General features: G+C 37.9%; 1 protein-coding gene across 3 annotated transcripts in view; it reads left to right on the top strand.

The window, feature by feature from the left end:
• The window catches only part of RNF19A (ring finger protein 19A, RBR E3 ubiquitin protein ligase), a 59,968-nt gene that overhangs the window by 26,406 nt on the left and 15,704 nt on the right, over positions 1 to 17,858 (top strand). For all 3 annotated transcript variants that reach the window (XM_015617598.3, XM_015617597.3, XM_015617599.3), the window contains exon 3: positions 12,504 to 13,254. In XM_015617598.3, coding sequence (XP_015473084.1) covers positions 12,638 to 13,254 — 617 coding nt within the window. In that variant the 5' untranslated portion in view covers positions 12,504 to 12,637. The remainder of the gene's footprint in view (positions 1 to 12,503; positions 13,255 to 17,858) is intronic.

Genomic DNA, 17,858 nt, shown 5'->3' with positions numbered 1-17,858 from the left:
CCTTGCCTTCCCTTGCCTGGCCTTGCCTTCCCTTGCCTGGCCTTGCCTTCCCTTGCCTGGCCTTGCCTTCCCTTGCCTGTCCGGCTCTCCAGCCGCCGCTGACCTCCGCGGCTCTTCCGGCCGCTGCTCCGTTCCCTTCCTGCCTGTGCTTGACAGAGAATTTACCTGAAGCCTGCAAAGCAAGCCGGTCACATGGACAGACTGGGCCAGATACAGCTCTAGTCTCGGGCTGAAAAACTGAATTTGTCCTCCCCCTCTTCATGCTCTTTTGCATTCGTTTTCCGATTCAGGAATGCAAGCTCTGAGTTCCACGGCACAATGGAGACTTAATGTCACTATTTCTAAAGAGTCTGCTGGCAAGAAAACTCTGACGTCAGCAAAGTTAGGGTGAGGTTTTGCTTTGAGCCTCACATTGAGCCGCTCGCCTCTGGAATAAAGGCATGCTGGAATGGAAACAGTGCTTGGGAGGTGTCACTGGGAGTCGTCCTTGGAGCCTGCTACTCGCTGTATGTCTTTTGTGGGTAGAAAAAGTACTTGATAAACTATGTTTTCTCCCATTTGTTTGTTACAGGCATTTCAGAATATTCTGTAAATGTTTGTGCCCGATACTATTGGCTGGCAGGACATTGCTTTTAGCATTTTAAACTGCGGTTACAGTAACGGTTCTTTGCTGGTATTTCAAGTGAAGATATTTTTTAGAGGCAAATTAAATATATTGCTCAAGGACTTACACCCCCCCCCCCATGCTAACACTAGGTTTAGGTAAGCAAAAAGAAAATAAATCAGTAATCATCTACTTCAATTTGAAATTCTTAATGGTTAACTTATAAGTAGAAAGAAAGAAAGGACTCAAAGACACTGAATTTATGAGCCACCAGAGAAACTGGTGTTTTAGATTTAAGATGAACAGAGATTTGACTTTTGTTGTTGCTGATTAAACAAATATCTATGACTTGAAAATAAATATGAAAGCCTGTGTGTTATATTCAGTTTAAGGTACTTGTTTCATCTAAAATTTATCTGCATGCAGACAGCTCAGGAAAGCTATATTTAAGGCCATCAGAGCAGAACTGTGGATGCCACTGTGACAGGATTCAGAGTCAAGCTGTAGGGTTGCGGCTGATTTTAAAAATAAACAAGAAGCATTTTTGTTTGCAAATTGTTTGTGCTGCTTTTTGAAGGAAGAAATCATCTCAACACTTGAGGGCTGGATCTCAGGTTTAGGTTAACAGGTACTCATGGCTGGAGGCAGCATCTTCTGTACTAATTCAGTTTACCAAATCTGATATTTCTGTGGTCTAGCAAGCTTTTAAATCTGACTTAAGCTGTTAGGTTTTTTTAAAGATTTACTAAAAAGGGGACAGTTGAAGGCATATTACCAGTGTTACTATTTAAAAGCCACAAAGTATGGTTTTACCTCAGAACCTGAAATAACGCAGGTTTGTTTGAAGACTATAATTAGGAAGTGTTTAGCTGTTCTAAATAATGGAGAAAATAAGCACAGTAGCTTTTCTAGGAATTGCATTATGCTTGCTTCATGTTTTCTGCCTGTAATTGTTGGAAATAAATTATGTGTCACAGTCAGTTGCACAAACGGGCCCAACTAATGATGTTTCTATAATTAATGTAGAAAGAGCTGATTAAGATGATGCTTTGGAGGAAAAAAAGTAACATCCAGCACAGAAAGAGTAGGTGAATTTGAGTGTGAGGGGGTGAATGGAGGGGAAAAGGCTTTGCAATCCCTCCTCAAAAGCATGAGGGTGAGGGAGTTATATTTCAGAAGTACTTCTGGTATTGTGTGGCCTGGCAATGGAGGTATAATTCACTAATTTAAGAGTTAACAGTGTGAGTGGAATAGTGCAGCTACATCTTGACGCACACTCATTTGTGTCACTAAGCACTAAGAACTGCTGTAGCATCCTCAGCTGGCAGAGGAACATCACTGTAGGTCTGCAGTTATTTTTTGGCTTGGTATTCTGTTGGTAAATGTGTGAAACATATTAGGAAACCTTTGAATATTTATTTTTTAAAATTTGGTGTGAAGCTTTCTGGCCATCCAGAATGTGGTAGCACTGCCAGGGTCTCGTCAGCACTTTGTGACCCAGTGTGTCACCTGACACGAGGCCTCTGGCTTGCAGGGGATTCACAAACTCCCCTGTGTTGATTCATGCTTGGACGCCATTAACAAGGCAATAAAGCCTAAGAAAGTTTCATAAGATTAAGTCTTTAAAGCCATGAGTGGGTGTGCTTGTGATGACTTTTCTACCTATTTTATGCAGTAGCTGTTTTACATAGAGAAACTCTGCTTACTTCTCAGTCTGTGTTGATGTCAGTGAAAACTGTTTGGAAAAACTCTCATCAACCTGTCTAAATCCTGCTGTGTGCTGACATAGCATATATTTTAACATAGTATGATGATGTAGGTGGGATAATTGTGCTGGCAGAATAACTCCTCTTATTGGCATGTATTGTATTTCCAGTATAGGTACAGCAGTAGATGTACTTTAAATGACTGGCATTCAGCTTTTTCTTGCTTTGTGCTTTTTAACTAGTGTTTACACTATTTACAGTGCTAGTGGAGTCTGCCTGTAAATGCTGCTAGATCATTCCCCTTCTCTTGTGCTGAGTAGGCTCAGTCTTTTCAGCCTGGTGTTTTTTATTTATTTATTTTGAGCAGGACTAGAAAAATCCTTTCCATTAATTCTTTCTTCCAAAGAGACATCAGTAAGAATTAAATTTTCACCTAGTGTATTCATAAGCAAAGATCTGTGGCTAGTTCATTTGTTTTTGCCTTCCTTTTTTAATGTTCTCCCTTCATTTTACATTAAGTTCAGCTGTGAGATAAGTTTCATGGTACTTCTGCCATTTCCTGACGCCAATGGTTTTTTTGGAGGCAGCGAGTTTCCTGTCTGGAAGCTACAGGCAGTGTTTCTGGCAGGATGGAGTATTTTTGTTTCCCTGGCTAGACCTTTCCCTGTCTTTGTTTTTGTCTCTTTTTCCCTCTGTTTTTCTTATTTTTTTATTTTTTTTTAATCTTGGGCTGTATTTATTTGATATTGCAGTGGTTAATTTAGAACCATCATTACAAAAAAACTGACTTGGTGATTTGGAATAGGTCCATGCAGGATTTTTTAGTTAATGTACTTGACAGAATAAATTAATAGGTCAGGCTGCAGAGAATTGAATGTGTTTTGCTAGGTTTTGACCTAATCTCACCTCTTGAGTGAACAGGAGTGGTTGGTTAGGCTGGTGCAACTTTGTACCTGACCTGAGGGCAGTTTCAAAAGTTGTGGCATTAGCCATAACAGAGTTCAGAAAACTCTGTCATAGTTTCTGTCTGTATCCTTGACTTGCTGCTGCTAGAATAGACAGGCATGGATTATTCATTCAGTCATCCAAGCTTTTTTGAAAGTTTTATGTTGAATTATATTTACCAAAATTACTAGTTCTCTGTAAAGGGATATCAAAGGAGACCAGTGCAGGGCAGTTGTTCAGTTCTCAAGGGCTGAGATGCTGGCAAATTAAGTTACTGTGAGTTTCCACAGTGACTTTCAGAAACTGTGAACAAGTTCTTATCCCCATGGTAAGGTCTCGTTAGTCAGCCTGACCTGATGTAACTGGAAGAATTCAAAACTTTTACTAACTTTTCAGTAATTCCCTTTTAATTGGTTTACTTTAAAAGTTTTATGCAAAGTATATCTGCATATATGTTTGGGGTTTTTTTAAATGGTAAAATAGCACCAAATGTTAAAAAAAGTAGTCCATTAATAGCTTCCAGCATTTCTTAGTTGGAGGCAAAGCTATTTCAAGATCAGGGGGGTAGGGGAGTGGAATACTGTGTTCGTGGATTGTTTTTCTATATTTTTTCTTTGTCTCCCCTGCCTCCAAAATAGAGGTTGATTATGCCAGAGATAAAACAGAGCTGGAAGATGCTGCCAGTCAGACAGTCAATAATATCTTCCCTCAGTGGAAGACAGAAACTTTGGCTCTTGCTGAATTTAAAAATCATTAGGAGCCAGGAACTGCAATCTGTAACCTCTTACATATCCCCTCAAGCTGCTGTCTTTGGTATGCTGTTCAAATTCTGTCTATGTGCTCTCTCTGGAACGCCTTCTCAAGGTTCCAGATCTCTCTACTACAATATTTATCCCACCTTATATCTTGGTAGACTTTATTTGATTTGTTTCTATAGCAGGGCAGACTTGTAAGCCTGCTTGAATACAAAAGCTTGTAGAATTCTATATGTAGCCATTGCTGTTTGACCAGGCAAAATTACAGACCTGAAATTAAATCTGCCTATTCTGGAAATTTGTTGGTATTGGTTAGTTTCATTTTGGAACAGTTTTCTGTAGGAATGATCTCAGCATTCAGGAGTGTTGCAATGTTTTCCACTTGCAGGATTGGTGACACTGCAGGAAACAAAAACTGTCTTTTGTTATTTCACTGGTGTATGTCTTTATTCTGATTATTTGCAATATGTAATGTAGAATAAAAAGCAACTGCAGGAATGAAAGTATTAAAAAGTTAGGTTAAACCTCTTTTTTGGTACATAGCAGAGGCAGCTTGTGCAGTTTTTAAATCCTTTAGTGTTGCTTTCACTTTTCAGACCACTAGCTAGTCAAATATTTTAGAACATTACTTATATATCTATATATAGATATGGATACAAAAAAGACATCTCTCCATGATATACAGAAGTGAAAATACATGCCCATCATTGCACTAAGAGAGTACATTCTAGTTACTTTTGCAAGGAAAGCATTGTCTAAGTATTAAGATTTTAATGATTAAAGGATTAAAAAAAATGTCTTAGTGATTTTTGTTTTGCTTCCTTCTTGGTTTTGTTGTGGTTTTTTTTTCCCTTTAGTGTTTCCAAGACTTTGGTTTCCTCTTGGCAGAGTTTGGTGTACATTTGTTTGCAGAAGGAACCACAGTGCACAGGAGAAGCTTTTGACACGCAAGCGAGTGCGTGGATGAGCTAAGATTCTCTGCTGAGTTAGATAAGGGAAAATTGCAGAGATCTTATTTGCAACAGACACAGCCCTGCAGATGCACAAATAGAAAGAGTCTCTCCACTGAGTTCTTAGCTTTGCTCGATCACTGCACACAGTATACCCAGGTTTAATGCTGCTGGTTTGGAAAATTAATGTTTTTAGAATTTAAGGAATTCTTTCCCTTTTGCCACCAGACCGAGGGAAGCACTTTGAGTGTACTCTCTTCTTTATAGGCATTATCTGCAAGAGGAGCAGTTTTGCCAATCATTTGTTCAGAGACTTTCAGAATGAGTTGAGCAGCTTGCAAGACTTCCTTTCCTAATAGCAGCTGTCATGGACACATGATACAGGATGTATTGCTCATAAATTTCTAAGGAAGAAACATAACTTTTTTTTTTAATAAGCTGTTGAAGATGTTTCTAGCTGTCAGGATTGGTTTGTCATGTCCTACATACCATTGTGAATTTTAAAACAAAACATTGTATATCAGTTTGCTTTTGACAATTCTGTAGGCTTCTCTGTATTTTAAATACTGTCAACCTTTTGGTTTTTCATGCCCAGTCAGACTCTTGCAGTCCTTGAGCCCAAGTGGGTTCATAGTCAGTCTGTTTGTGTCATTGTTTTACAAACAATATTGCTTTGTTCTGTAAGTGAAAATAGAATTTCCAGATAATTGACACAGGACCTTAAGGAAAAATAAAGTGCAGTCAGAACAAACTGAGACATAGTAACAGTGCAGTAGAGATAATTTAATCTCTGCCTCACAAATGCTTTTCTCTTAATTCTTGAATGATAGTATCCATGAATATCAGAGGTTTTTAATAACATCAAGTCATAGAATTATGTGGGTTGAAAGGGATGTTAAAGATCATCTTGTTCCAACCCCTTGCCCTGAAAAGCAGGGATACCACCCACTAGATGAGGCTGGTCAGGGTCCCATCCAACCTAGCCTAGAACACTTCCAGGAATGGGGCATCCATTGCTTCTCTGGGCAATTTGTGCCAGTGCCTTACTATGCTCTGAGTAAAGAATTTCTTCCTGACATCTAACCTAAATCTCCCCATAAGAAGTCAGGAGAGACTAATTATTAGAAGACTTTCCCTAAAGTAAACTGACTCTGCATTGTAGAAACTTCCATATGTTAAAGCATCTCCTGTTGCTCCTGGAAGACCCCTTGTTCCTCACTTGTCACTGGTGTAATGGCCTACATGTGCCAAGCTGGCTTAGTCCAGAGTTTGACTTCCTCTCAAATTAGGGATAAGGGCCCTACTCTGTTTTGCTTACTGTGCTGATATGGGCATGTCCCAGATCTTGTCAACACCTTCACTGAGATACTGTGAGCTCCAGTGTGAAATTAGTGAGTGAATGCTCGGTATGGTACTTGCTGGGAACTCTGCTGCTGTCTTTTGAATTTATTAAAAAAAAGAATTAAAGAATGGTATTATTTCACTGCAGCTGTTTTTCTGTCATTTAAAGATGATATGTGAAGTTTTAAGTCTTGATATGGCAAATTTTTGGAGGTTTTCCAAAAACTTAATTGTGGATTTGGGAATTCTGTTTTTGGAATAATGGCCTCTGCAGCTATCAATAGTCCATTGTAAGCATAAAGAAGTGAGATGTAATTAATTAAATGATCAAGTGATTTTCACTCTGGAAAGGATTTACTAGTAGTCGGAGCAACTCCAGTAACCCTTTCAATAAATGTTCTTTATGCTTTAAGAAACACATTCACATATGTGGCTTTTAGAACAAAGCAGGATAGAAAGTAGAAGCAAAAATATCTGAAAGATGAGACTTACTTCCATAACATGTAAATTGCCATACTGGTGCCCTTCTTTGAAGGGGAAAAGTCGTAATGAAGTAAAATTTACATGAGCATATGTTTAGTTTTATGTGGTCCAGTTTGATTTAAGTAAATTATCTAAGAGGCTTTGATGAATTTTTTTGCATCCTGTATGTCATATTGTAACAAATCACTGTAAATATTTAATAAGTATCTGTATATCTGAATTTGTGTTAAAAGCTTGAGAAATCTTCTGCTACAAATTTGTTAACTTTGTTTTGTAGAATTAACTTTTCAGTTTAATACAAATACCATCAACCCTTTATTTCACCTTTTATTAGAAATCAAAGTTAGAAGACATAAAAAATGCCACACAAATTAAGTTGAAGTCTCTTAAACACTACATGGAAAATGTTGGTATTCTTGATCTTACATTATGAAGGGAAGTATACTGAAGGAATCATAAAGATATTCTGCTAATTGTTGCAGTTAAGCATTTCACCAGCACAGTATGCATTTGCCTAACACAATATGCTGCATCATGTTACCATTAAAGGATTTTATTTTTCATCTTAGTGCATACAAAGCTTCTGCCAGAACCTTTGTTGTTTCAACATAATTTCCATCTGTTTTCTTCCAAGTTGCAAAGTGTTGGTTCTGTTTGTACTTAATCATCTGTAATAAAACCAAATAACAGTCCTAACATGCCCTGACATCATGTGCATTGACATGACTATGGTGAGATGTTTTTAATGGGACAGAGTATTGCAGGAGCACATAGATGTCAAAATTTTAACTTGTGAAAGATGTTAAACTTTTCCAGGCTGCTCATCACTCTTTTAAATCAGCAATGCCAGATGTATTACTTGAACCTGAGGCATGTGAAAAGAGAGTAGGGGTATATTCTTTTAGAAATCCTCAGGAAAATGTGTTTGTATTTTTCCACCTGTTTTAAAAACTGCTGTGGAATGAGCTGACATTTAAAGAATGGCCATTGTAATGAGGTACTTGTTTGCCATTTCAAAATCCTATGCATTGGTATTTCATTTAGTAGCTTCACCTTTTGCATATTTTTATTTTACATTTTATTCCACTATGTCTATAGGTCTTAGATCATGGATTAAATGAAAAGGAAAATTTGTTTTTGATGCCACTTTTAGGTGATTATAGATACTTCTATGTTAAGGACATCACAGCTTAGAAATTTTAGGGTGCTGTGTGATTGACAGGAGATGCTCATAGGAAGAGGGAAGCAGAAATTATCTGTGATGGTGGTTGAAATTCAAGCTCTGAAGGTTTTTTTTACAGCACTCTTTAAGCTGGATCAGTGCATTTTAGAAAGCAGCTAGAGAGTATAGATGTTGGGAATTGAAGATGTCAGAAAGGAAGCTATTAAGAGTCAGTTTTAATCAAGAAGTAGCTTTCAGTATGCTAACAGAGTTAGGCACTTGGTTAAATCATTGGAGGAGCAAATGCCTAAGATGAAGAGAGTTTGTTTGAAACAGAAGTCTAGATTTGCCATTTAAACTCCAATTACACGAGGGAATGTTTAAGGTACTTTAGTGAGGATGTAGTTACATCTATGTTAATGGTGGGTTTTCTCCTTTCCTACACTGACGTTTAAGCCTGCCTTTGTTTTGCAAACACGTGTGAAGCTGTTTGTCTTGATGGCACAGTGTTTTTTTTGCCCCTGTACACCAGATTGAATGTGTAATGGAAGAGCAGGCAGCATGCTGAGCTTGTGCCTCTGATGTGTTTGGAGCATGAGAGAGCAAATCTCCCCCAGCAGCTGTTTATGGAAGTAGGTGTTTGTCATTCTCTTCTTGCAAAATTAACAGGGTTATTCTCAGCTGCACTTAGGGCATTTCCAAAGTGTTTTGAAATTGATGAGAACAGCAAAGATTGTGCCATGCAGAGCCATATTAGAAGATACTCATCACCCCACTCATCTCTTGAGCTGAAATCTTCTCCCTTCGAAGATTATTCCCGTTTCCTTTCCATCTCCCTCTATTATATGGTCAGCAATAGCATTTACTTAAAAGAGCATAGTCAAAAAAAACTATTGAAGGAATTCAGCTGGATGCTCATTAGGTTTCCCTAGCAAATAGTTCAGGCAGGGTAGCAGAAGGAACAGATAACAGCTTAATACTGAGTTTTTGGTGAGTTGCAACTGTAAATGCCATTTATGCATCTTCAGGTGACAAGGTGTGTTTGTGCTGTGACAGCTGGTGTTTTGTGGTTAAGTCTATGGCACGAGCAGAATGCAAAGCACGGCTGGAATTCAGATTTGTGGTAGGGCTTTGGGCATGGTGGGAAGCCAGAAATATGGTTTTTCTGTAGTCAGTAAGTGCTTTTGAGGAAATGTTGAGAACAGTGGTGAAATTAAAAGTTTGAGAATTTATACTCTCTGGTTTTTCTGTTTGCTTGTTGTTGCCCATATTAGTTTCTTCCTTGTGTTGACAGAGTTCATACTGGTCAGTGAAAGTAATGCAAAATCTGAATATATGTTGCTTCAAAATCAGATTCTTATTATAACCATGGTTTGTATGTCTCAGCTCATTTCAAGTAGTTGGATTTCAGAGCTTCAGTTTGCACACAGCATATCCCCTTCATGTGGACTTGTTACTGGAATAATATGGCATTGTGTTCTCTGGCTGCACAGAATCAAGTATTTTTTTACTTCTTTTTATCAGAAACATGCAGATACTGTTTTGGGTTGGGCAACATGAGAACTGGCCTGTGCTCCAGATTGCGCTAGTAAAGCTTTTATGGTTTTGTACAGTTCTGATCATTATTAGCATTGTAACATTTGTCTTCATTTTTTCCTCTAATAAATCATCTACTGAATTTTTTCACTTAAGCAAAGTCATCTTGGAGCGTCACTAGAATGTCAGTCCAAAATTACTATATAAGGAAGAGCTTGATTTTTAAAACTAGTTTTATGCATTTAAATATGAAGAGCATAATTGATGATTGTCTGAAATAACTGGCAACTTTTCTTTTCAAAAATCCTGTCAAATTTTCCTTAGAAGAGCAGTCTGCTATTTTAGAGAGACTGCTTATCAGATCCTATTATGCAGAGAGGGCTATGGGATGTACTGGTCTCTTTTTTTACAGCATGGGAGAATCTTTGTTTATTTAAAAAGAAAAAAAGTAAAACTGGTTCATCACCAGAACTGCTATTTCTTGATTTTGTACATCTGTTGGAACTGGCAGAAATGCTGTAATACATATTCTTTCCTCTCCAGAGAAAGGGAGGAGGGGAAGACTTGTAGTCATAGACTTGGCTGTGTTACTGTGTTTACTTCCTACCTTTTTCTATTTGATTCTTAAAAACAAACAAAAACAACCCCTCCCCCCCAATCCAAAAAAACAACAGACTTTTTGCCTGAAATGAATGCTTTGCTTGCTGTTCACTTTGTTCATGAACTCTCCTAAGTTAGGAGGTTGGTGCTTTCCACTTCCCTGGTAGTATCTGTGTGAACATACCAATGTTAGTAATTATCAAATTATAAAAATGCTTTTAAGGTTATTCTTGCACTTCTAAGCATATAAATTTAATTGTCAGCAATGGACTGTATCTGTAGTATGTTTCAGACATGGTCTACCTGTTGTCTATCTATGATATAACACAATACCAAGATCTTGAGAGAAGGATGTCTTCTTCTGTCAAAATTAGGGAGCAATTCTTTTCAGTTTCATTTTTTTTTTTTTTTAGATCAGGGAATGTTTTAGTTCATTTAATGAGAAACAGCGGCTGCAAAATAATTAAATTTGTTTTGGGAACAGGAGCAGGTAAAGCATCCAAGATAGATTTTATGACTAAAAATGTTCCCTTAGGAGGGAAGAAAGAATATTTTATGTTCTTGAAGTATTTAGACTCCTTATTTTAGACTTTGAGAGTAAGCTAAGATTATTTTTTTTTAATATGTTCACAGTGGTATGATTTTCCTTTATTAGAAAAAAAAGAGGAAAGAAGAAAGCAGTAATAATTCACCATTTGAAAAACAGAATATGGTGGCTTTTTAATTCTTAAAAAAACCTCTAGGGGCTCAGGAAGATGTATACTTTTTTTGGTTGGGGTTTTTGTGTGGGGTTGGGATTATTTTTTCCTTTTTTCTCTTTAATTTTTACACTTGATGAAGGTAGTGTTCTTGCGGAGCACTGCCATATCCTGGGTGATGGTCTAAACAGAATAGTGTTGTCTTGGCTACCTGCTGGTACATACTGACCACCTACCTGTGGTGGTGTGAAGAGGGCCCAGCAGTGGTTCTGCTGCAGGCATTGCTGTGGTGAGATGGACAGCCTGTGGGCTATTTCTGTGTTTCCTCTTTGGAGAGGGATTCCTGTTTCCGCTGCTGGTCAGCCGTCCGCTGAAACTTCCCTAGTCTTGACCCAAGCAGTTCAGTAATCCCATTCCGGAGACTACAGCACGTGTTTGGATTTGTGCCCGTCTCTAATGGGTGTGCAGACTGCTTAGCTCTTATGAACAGAGGCATTAATCTCTACATTCCTTTGTTTCTACCTTTGGACTTAGTTTTAGTATCCAGTTTCTGATTTTATCTTTTGGTGAGGTCATAGAAACCCATTCACACCTCTCTGGGAGATCAGTTGGGAAACACTGAGGAAAGAAAGGACGCTGGCAGTAGTTTTGCACGCAGCTTTGCAACGCTGGTGTCACATAAGAAATGCCTTCTCATTCTTCTGTTATAGATGCAGTTCACCAAAAGTTAAAAAAATTCCCTTGTAGCTTCCAAGAAGTGGGAATAGTTGCATGTTTGGGTAGAACGTAGTGGTTTTGGTTGGAGATAATTTGCTGCTTTTTCCTCTGACAGAGGAAAATATGAAGTGTTCTTTCTCTCTTCTCACTGTGCAATTGGTTAAGCAGCAGAGAATGGAAAGAAATCCTTGGTGTCATCTTGTACGTAGGTAATAACTGAAGCTTAATGTGTGATGGGAATCTGGTTTAGGGACTTTTTTTTTTCTTTTTTTCTTACAGAAATGCATCTGATAAAAAATTCAAATGTTGTCACCTTAACTGTAGTCTTTGCTGTGCCCTTCAACTTCTATATAATCAAGCAGTGTTGGCTGTCACTTACTCTGCAGCTCTGCTGCCTGAAATACTCAGATGCCTTATGCTATAAATATGCATACATCTCTGAGAACCCTCAGATTTTGAGAATATCTTCAGTTGTTTAGCCACACTGATTTAATTTCTGCTGTCAGTCTAAATGGTTAAAAAAACCTGAGAAATCTTTCTTTTAATTAACTGTATTGGATTTATACTTGACCTTATCACATGTGCAGAAAATGAAAGGTAGAGAAAACAGAAAAGTCTCTACTGCTGTAAGCCTGTTGCTAAGCTTTATAGAAGAACTTGCAAATTTACTTAGTTGTTGCCTTGAGTTCTGGTAATTTCTACACATGCATCAGCACATGCACACTCTCTCTTTCCCTTGGGGGAGCAGGGGAGTGCAGATGCCGTTCTCTGCACTGATTAAGTGTAACAAAGATAGTCCTTGACCAGAAGGAAATTTCAGGCTTGTTAAGATAAGAAGGATGTGAAGGCTAGAAAAAGCTGACACAAACAGGTATTAGGTCAGATGGTGAGGAAAAGATGGTAGTAATAGGAATAACAGGTCACTAGAGTGCTGTGGCCTTTCAGAACCAATAGTGATAGCTGTGATTCTAATCCTGCTTTTTTTTCATCTCTCCTCCTAATACAGGGAATTCTTCTGAAGAATTTGCTGGAAACAAATACATGTGAATTTTCTGCATGAAGACTCTCAAACTGGATTACATAATAATATGCCTGTATCCTCCGCCTCTATTTGATCTTTAAAAATGATTAGGATTGTATATGAAATTTAACCTCTTTCTGATGAGTGACCTAGACATGAGTTTACATCGGCAGATGGGCTCTGATCGGGACCTGCAGTCTTCTGCTTCCTCTGTGAGCTTGCCATCAGTTAAAAAGGCACCAAAGAAAAGAAGAATTTCATTGGGCTCACTTTTTCGGAGAAAAAAAGACACGAAACGCAAGTCAAGGGATTTAAATGGAGGTGTTGATGGAATTGCAAGTATTGAAAGCATTCATTCAGAAATGTGTACAGACAAGAACTCTGTTTTCTCCACATGTACCTCGTCTGATAACGGAACAACCTCTAGCAGCAAACCAAGTGGAGACTTCATGGAATGCCCCTTGTGCCTTTTGCGGCACTCCAAGGACAGGTTCCCAGAGATAATGACTTGTCACCATAGATCTTGTGTGGATTGCTTGCGTCAGTATCTCCGGATAGAAATCTCTGAGAGCAGAGTTAATATTAGCTGCCCAGAATGCTCAGAACGTTTTAATCCACATGATATTCGTTTGATACTGAATGATGACATCTTGATGGAAAAATATGAAGAGTTTATGCTTAGGCGATGGCTGGTTGCGGATCCTGATTGTAGGTGGTGCCCAGCTCCAGATTGTGGGTATGTATTTATCCTCTATTTGCAAAAAAGTGACAGTGAATACATAATTTTCATAGCATTTATGATTTTTAAAAAGTTACTTGCTTTAGCTTTGTTACACTTGTTACAGTTGTAGGAGTAGGTAGCAGGCAGAATTCTCTTTAGTTAAAAAAAAGACAAGAAATCAAAACAAATGAAAATGAAAACAACAAAGAGAACTACCCCAAGCCACATCCACCTTCCAAAATAAAATGCTTTATCAAGTAGGTTTTTCTTTTTTTTCTGCACAGAGGGAATTTCAGCAATGTCAAGCAACTTTTATTGGTAGATACCTGCCATTTATTTACAGCAAGCAAAAGAAATTTAGATGTTGCACTGGCAAGGCAATGGTACAAAGCTCAGACTAAAGACAATTGAAAATTTGGTGACTAACTTAATTTGTTAAAACATAGTGGGTAATTTGACTTTTTAACTGTGAAAAATGATTTAAGCTTTTATTTGGATTAAAAGGCCTCTCCTGCATCAGATATCTTCCATCTTGTGGCTGGTTGAGACAGCACTTGTTGCCTGTCAGCAGGATTCTGATGTAGGATAATCAGCTTGTTCCTGCTTATTATGTGGGGAACGTAATGTTTTAACTTTGCTTTAATACTTTAAACAGTTCTGAAACTGTGCTGAATTCTAAGTAGGCTGAACACCACTGAGCAGCAGCTCATCATGCTTTTGTGCTGCTGGTGTGTCATTCTTCAGCAAGCTGCTTTTTTAGAGATTGTTTATGTTATAATACTGCTTAAAGATTGTAGGCATGGCTGCAATCCAATGTGCAGTGCACACTAAAAACTCAGAGGCTGACAGCTCTGTTTCAAAGCCTCACAGAGGAGCAATAAGTACAATGAAGAAAAGGAAGAATGTTGCAGGAAAACAAGCAAGACAGAACTTACTGGTAGGTAGATTAAATAACTCCAATATTTAAATAATAAACCCAATATAACTCCAGGTGCTTAATGTTTAGGACTTATTTAAAATACAGTTTTGCTTTCATACTTTGAAAGAAACAGAATTTTCTAATGTCAAAAGCAGGGACTGGAAAGGTTTCATATCCAGTCCAAAGTGGATGGCATTGCTCTGGCATTGTTTGGCAACAGAAGGAAAATAACTTGAGGGATGTTTTGGTTGCATGAGCTCGTAACAAAGTCATATGGACAAAGCCAGTACAATTTACTCTTAATATTTTGGTACTTCAAAAGAAAACAACCACTAGAAGGTATTATTTGATAGGCAGAAGTATGCTTTGCCCTGAGTTTTTGTGTTAAAAACAGTTATTCAAGCTGAGAAGTGTTTAAGACTTGTCAAATTATTTTCTATTAAACCATGTTTCAGTGTTTCAGATACATTTTTAGTACTAATTAAATAGATTAAGGCAGATTTGTTTAACCTGTTTTGGTTTTTATGCTTCAGTTTTCTTATCTGTTTAAAAAAGAAAAATCCCAAGTATCTTTTAGTGGTCAGAAACTGTGATGATAATTGCTATGGTTTCACCAATATAAAAATAAAAAGTGGGTCTTCAGAGCAAAGTTACAGTTTGATGCAGTCATGTGGGACTACAGCAATGCCTTGGTGTGCAGCAAGTATTTCAGTCATTTCTCCAGAACTGCTTGTTGCATGCTCCATACTCTGGAGGGCAGTCCTGTGGAAAATACAGTATATTGCAAGGCAGATGAACTCTGCCAATGTCTTTGTGAAGGGAACATACTTGCACTGCATGGGCAACCTTATGTTGTACTTTTGATGCCGTTATTTTTCCTAATATACTTAAAGTGGCAGGGAAATGCTTCACAGTGATAGATGAATTCTGCTTTTAATGCACAGATAGTGCCTCCTCACTGAATTCTCATTACTAGTTTAAAGTGGAATAAAGTTGTCTGCTTGGGTACTTCTCAGGAGGGTCACTGATTCTGGTTGTCTTGCTAAACAAACAAGAGCTCTTGCAATCATGTTTGGTCTTTTTCCCATCCTTCTCCTGATTGTTTTGAAACCTTCAGAACCCTTAGATAGCAGGCATTGAGAATTCAGCAAAAGTTAATCTAAGTAATTTAGGGGAAAGAGCATACTGCTTGAACTGCAGAAAGACCATCAGTAGTGCCTCCAGCAAGAGTAGTACCTGTGTAGGAATCCTCCAGTTAAATTTTTTAATTTGGCTTTCAGGCAGCCACCACAGCACTGTCTGACAAGTCTGTATGTGCCCAGCTGAGGGAAGGCACACAGAGGGAGAAGTGGGAGTGATGTGTAAAGTAGTAATGGGGATTTGATACTGTGGTGGAGCTTAGCAGAAAGATGAGGAAAGAAACTGTACAGGTGTGAGGTTTAGGGAAGCAAACACTACGCAGACTTCCATAGAAGAGCCTTTGCTAACAAATGCTGTTCAGAGGTGATGCATGACATGCAGTACACACAACTTCAGATCAGCAGGCATTTGTTCTAATAATTATATGGTGCAACAGAAGTCACAGTTTCTAATTGCTTTGGCAGCTAATCCAGTTGTACAATATGCAATTAAAGCTGAGGGTTTGTTTTTTTCTTTTTCTGAGCAGTTTTTGAAATATAGTACTCACTGAATGCATTAGGGCTATGACCTTTTAGCATGGATCAAGTATTTCATGAAGGAGCTGGATGGAATGCATTTACTAAATTTGCAATTAACCCCAAGGTAGGAGAGGTACAATAACTTCATAGGGTAGCATAATTTCCTGAAGTTGACTTTAAGTTCAGAAACAAGTACTGTAATAAATAGGAAATTGGTGTGGAGCATTTTGGTAGGAAAAAATTACTGCACTAATAGGTAAAAAATGGATGGTGCACAACAGTGCTTCAGCTCTTCTCAGCATTGATCAAACACCCTTTGTAGTATTGTTTCAGGGTTCAGGTATCACACTTAAGTCAAAAATCTAGACCAGATAAAGAGCAAATAATTATAAAAACTTTGATCCCTGAAATGAAAAAATGGAGGGAAACTAGATCAGTCTGTTAAAATACTGGGTTTTGGTTTTGTTTTTTTACATCATTGGTCTCCTAGGTTCTAAGGAAACAACAGTTAATAGTTGAGAAGTAAAAAATTATTTTTCCTCTCTGTTTCAACTCTGTTTGGGTAAAAACAAGTCCTAGGTACAGCAAAACATGAACCAAACAGATCTTGAAACAAAGTTATCTACAGTACCAAGTGTATTGTTATTACCTCTGTCACAGTGGAGAATTTCTTATCCTCCCAACAGCAGAATTGCAGATCAGTTTGGAGGAGAACCTCTGCTGCAGCAGCTCTGCCCTGGATGGGCTGCCTGAGCTGAGGGATGTCCTGCACTAGAGCATCCCAGTGCCAGAATGGTGCATGCCACTGGGACCACTGACTTTCTGACCCTGGGCTGCTTCATCCGCAGCTTCTGTTGCAAGCTCAAGTGCATCCCAATTGTGGTTATTACCTGAAACACCGTACAAGTCTGGACCAGCAGTGGCTTGATAAGGAGATGCTGTCACATAGCTTATCCTTCCCTGGGGAAGGAGCACTGATGGGAAACCTCATGAACCTTCTCCTAGACCAATATCTTTACATTCTGTTTTTCATACCAGTTCTCCAGTGTAATTTTAACAAGCATTACTGAATCAATATTCCAAATGTGTTCTGTCTTTTCTTCTGTTTGAATTATTTAATGGTTTTGCTCTGAAATTGTATTGCTGACATCATTAGAAGAGAGCAGCGATTCCTAAATTATAATACCTTTATCAAGCAAAAAGCAGATCATGCAAGAATACAGTTTCTTGATCCATCTTTTCACTTTGCAGCTTTCAATTAATTGCTCACTGCCTCTGGTTTTTCTTTTACTGGGTATTACTTTGAGTTTGGTTGATTGTCCCTTTTCTCAGCCTAAGCAAGGACTTCAGGCTTTCACATCTCCTTTAAAAAGAATGCAAATGTTAAAATTAAACTTGTAATCCTGTACAGTTTAAACTGAGATTTGCTCTGGTCTAAAATGTTACTTTCTAAAGGTGTGCCAAATACGTCAGTCCCAATTAGGGCATGCTTTCAGGGATATGCCCATGTTTTACTAGTGATAGGAAGGCAGCAGGATATAAATTGATAGTTTATTCTGTGTCTTAGACTTGAGATTTTTTTTGGTCTAACATTAGCAAGCTGTGAATGTATCCTTGTATGTTGAAGAAGTGTTTGGATCAGAGTCTCTTTGTGTACATGCAAAGCAATTATCTCTTCAGTTTGCAGAAAGTGGGGGAAATGAAGCTGATTAACTTGGCAGCAATATAGAAGAGTCTAGCAATTATTGAAATAAATCTCTACTTGGAAAGCAAGAAATATTTGTAAACAACAAGCATGTATTTCATTTGTAACTGCATCATCTGTAAGTTAAACATTGAAAGTTCTATTTGTTTGCAAGATTTCCTCAGTAGGAACATCAAATATGCTGTTCTAAAACAATAATGGAAGGGATAGGATTTGCATTAATTTTGCAGAGTTTCAGATATAGCTATGTAAATAAAAATAGCTAAATTTTAAGATAGGCTTATGAGTGGGAATATTTTAAAAGTGTCATTACTAATAAAGAATATTTTGAGTTAAT

This window comes from Parus major, chromosome 2 (assembly GCF_001522545.3).
Source record: "Parus major isolate Abel chromosome 2, Parus_major1.1, whole genome shotgun sequence".
Lineage (NCBI taxonomy): Eukaryota > Metazoa > Chordata > Aves > Passeriformes > Paridae > Parus > Parus major.
The sequence above is the reverse complement of the archived record's forward strand: the minus strand, read 5'-3'. Positions and strand labels throughout refer to the sequence as shown.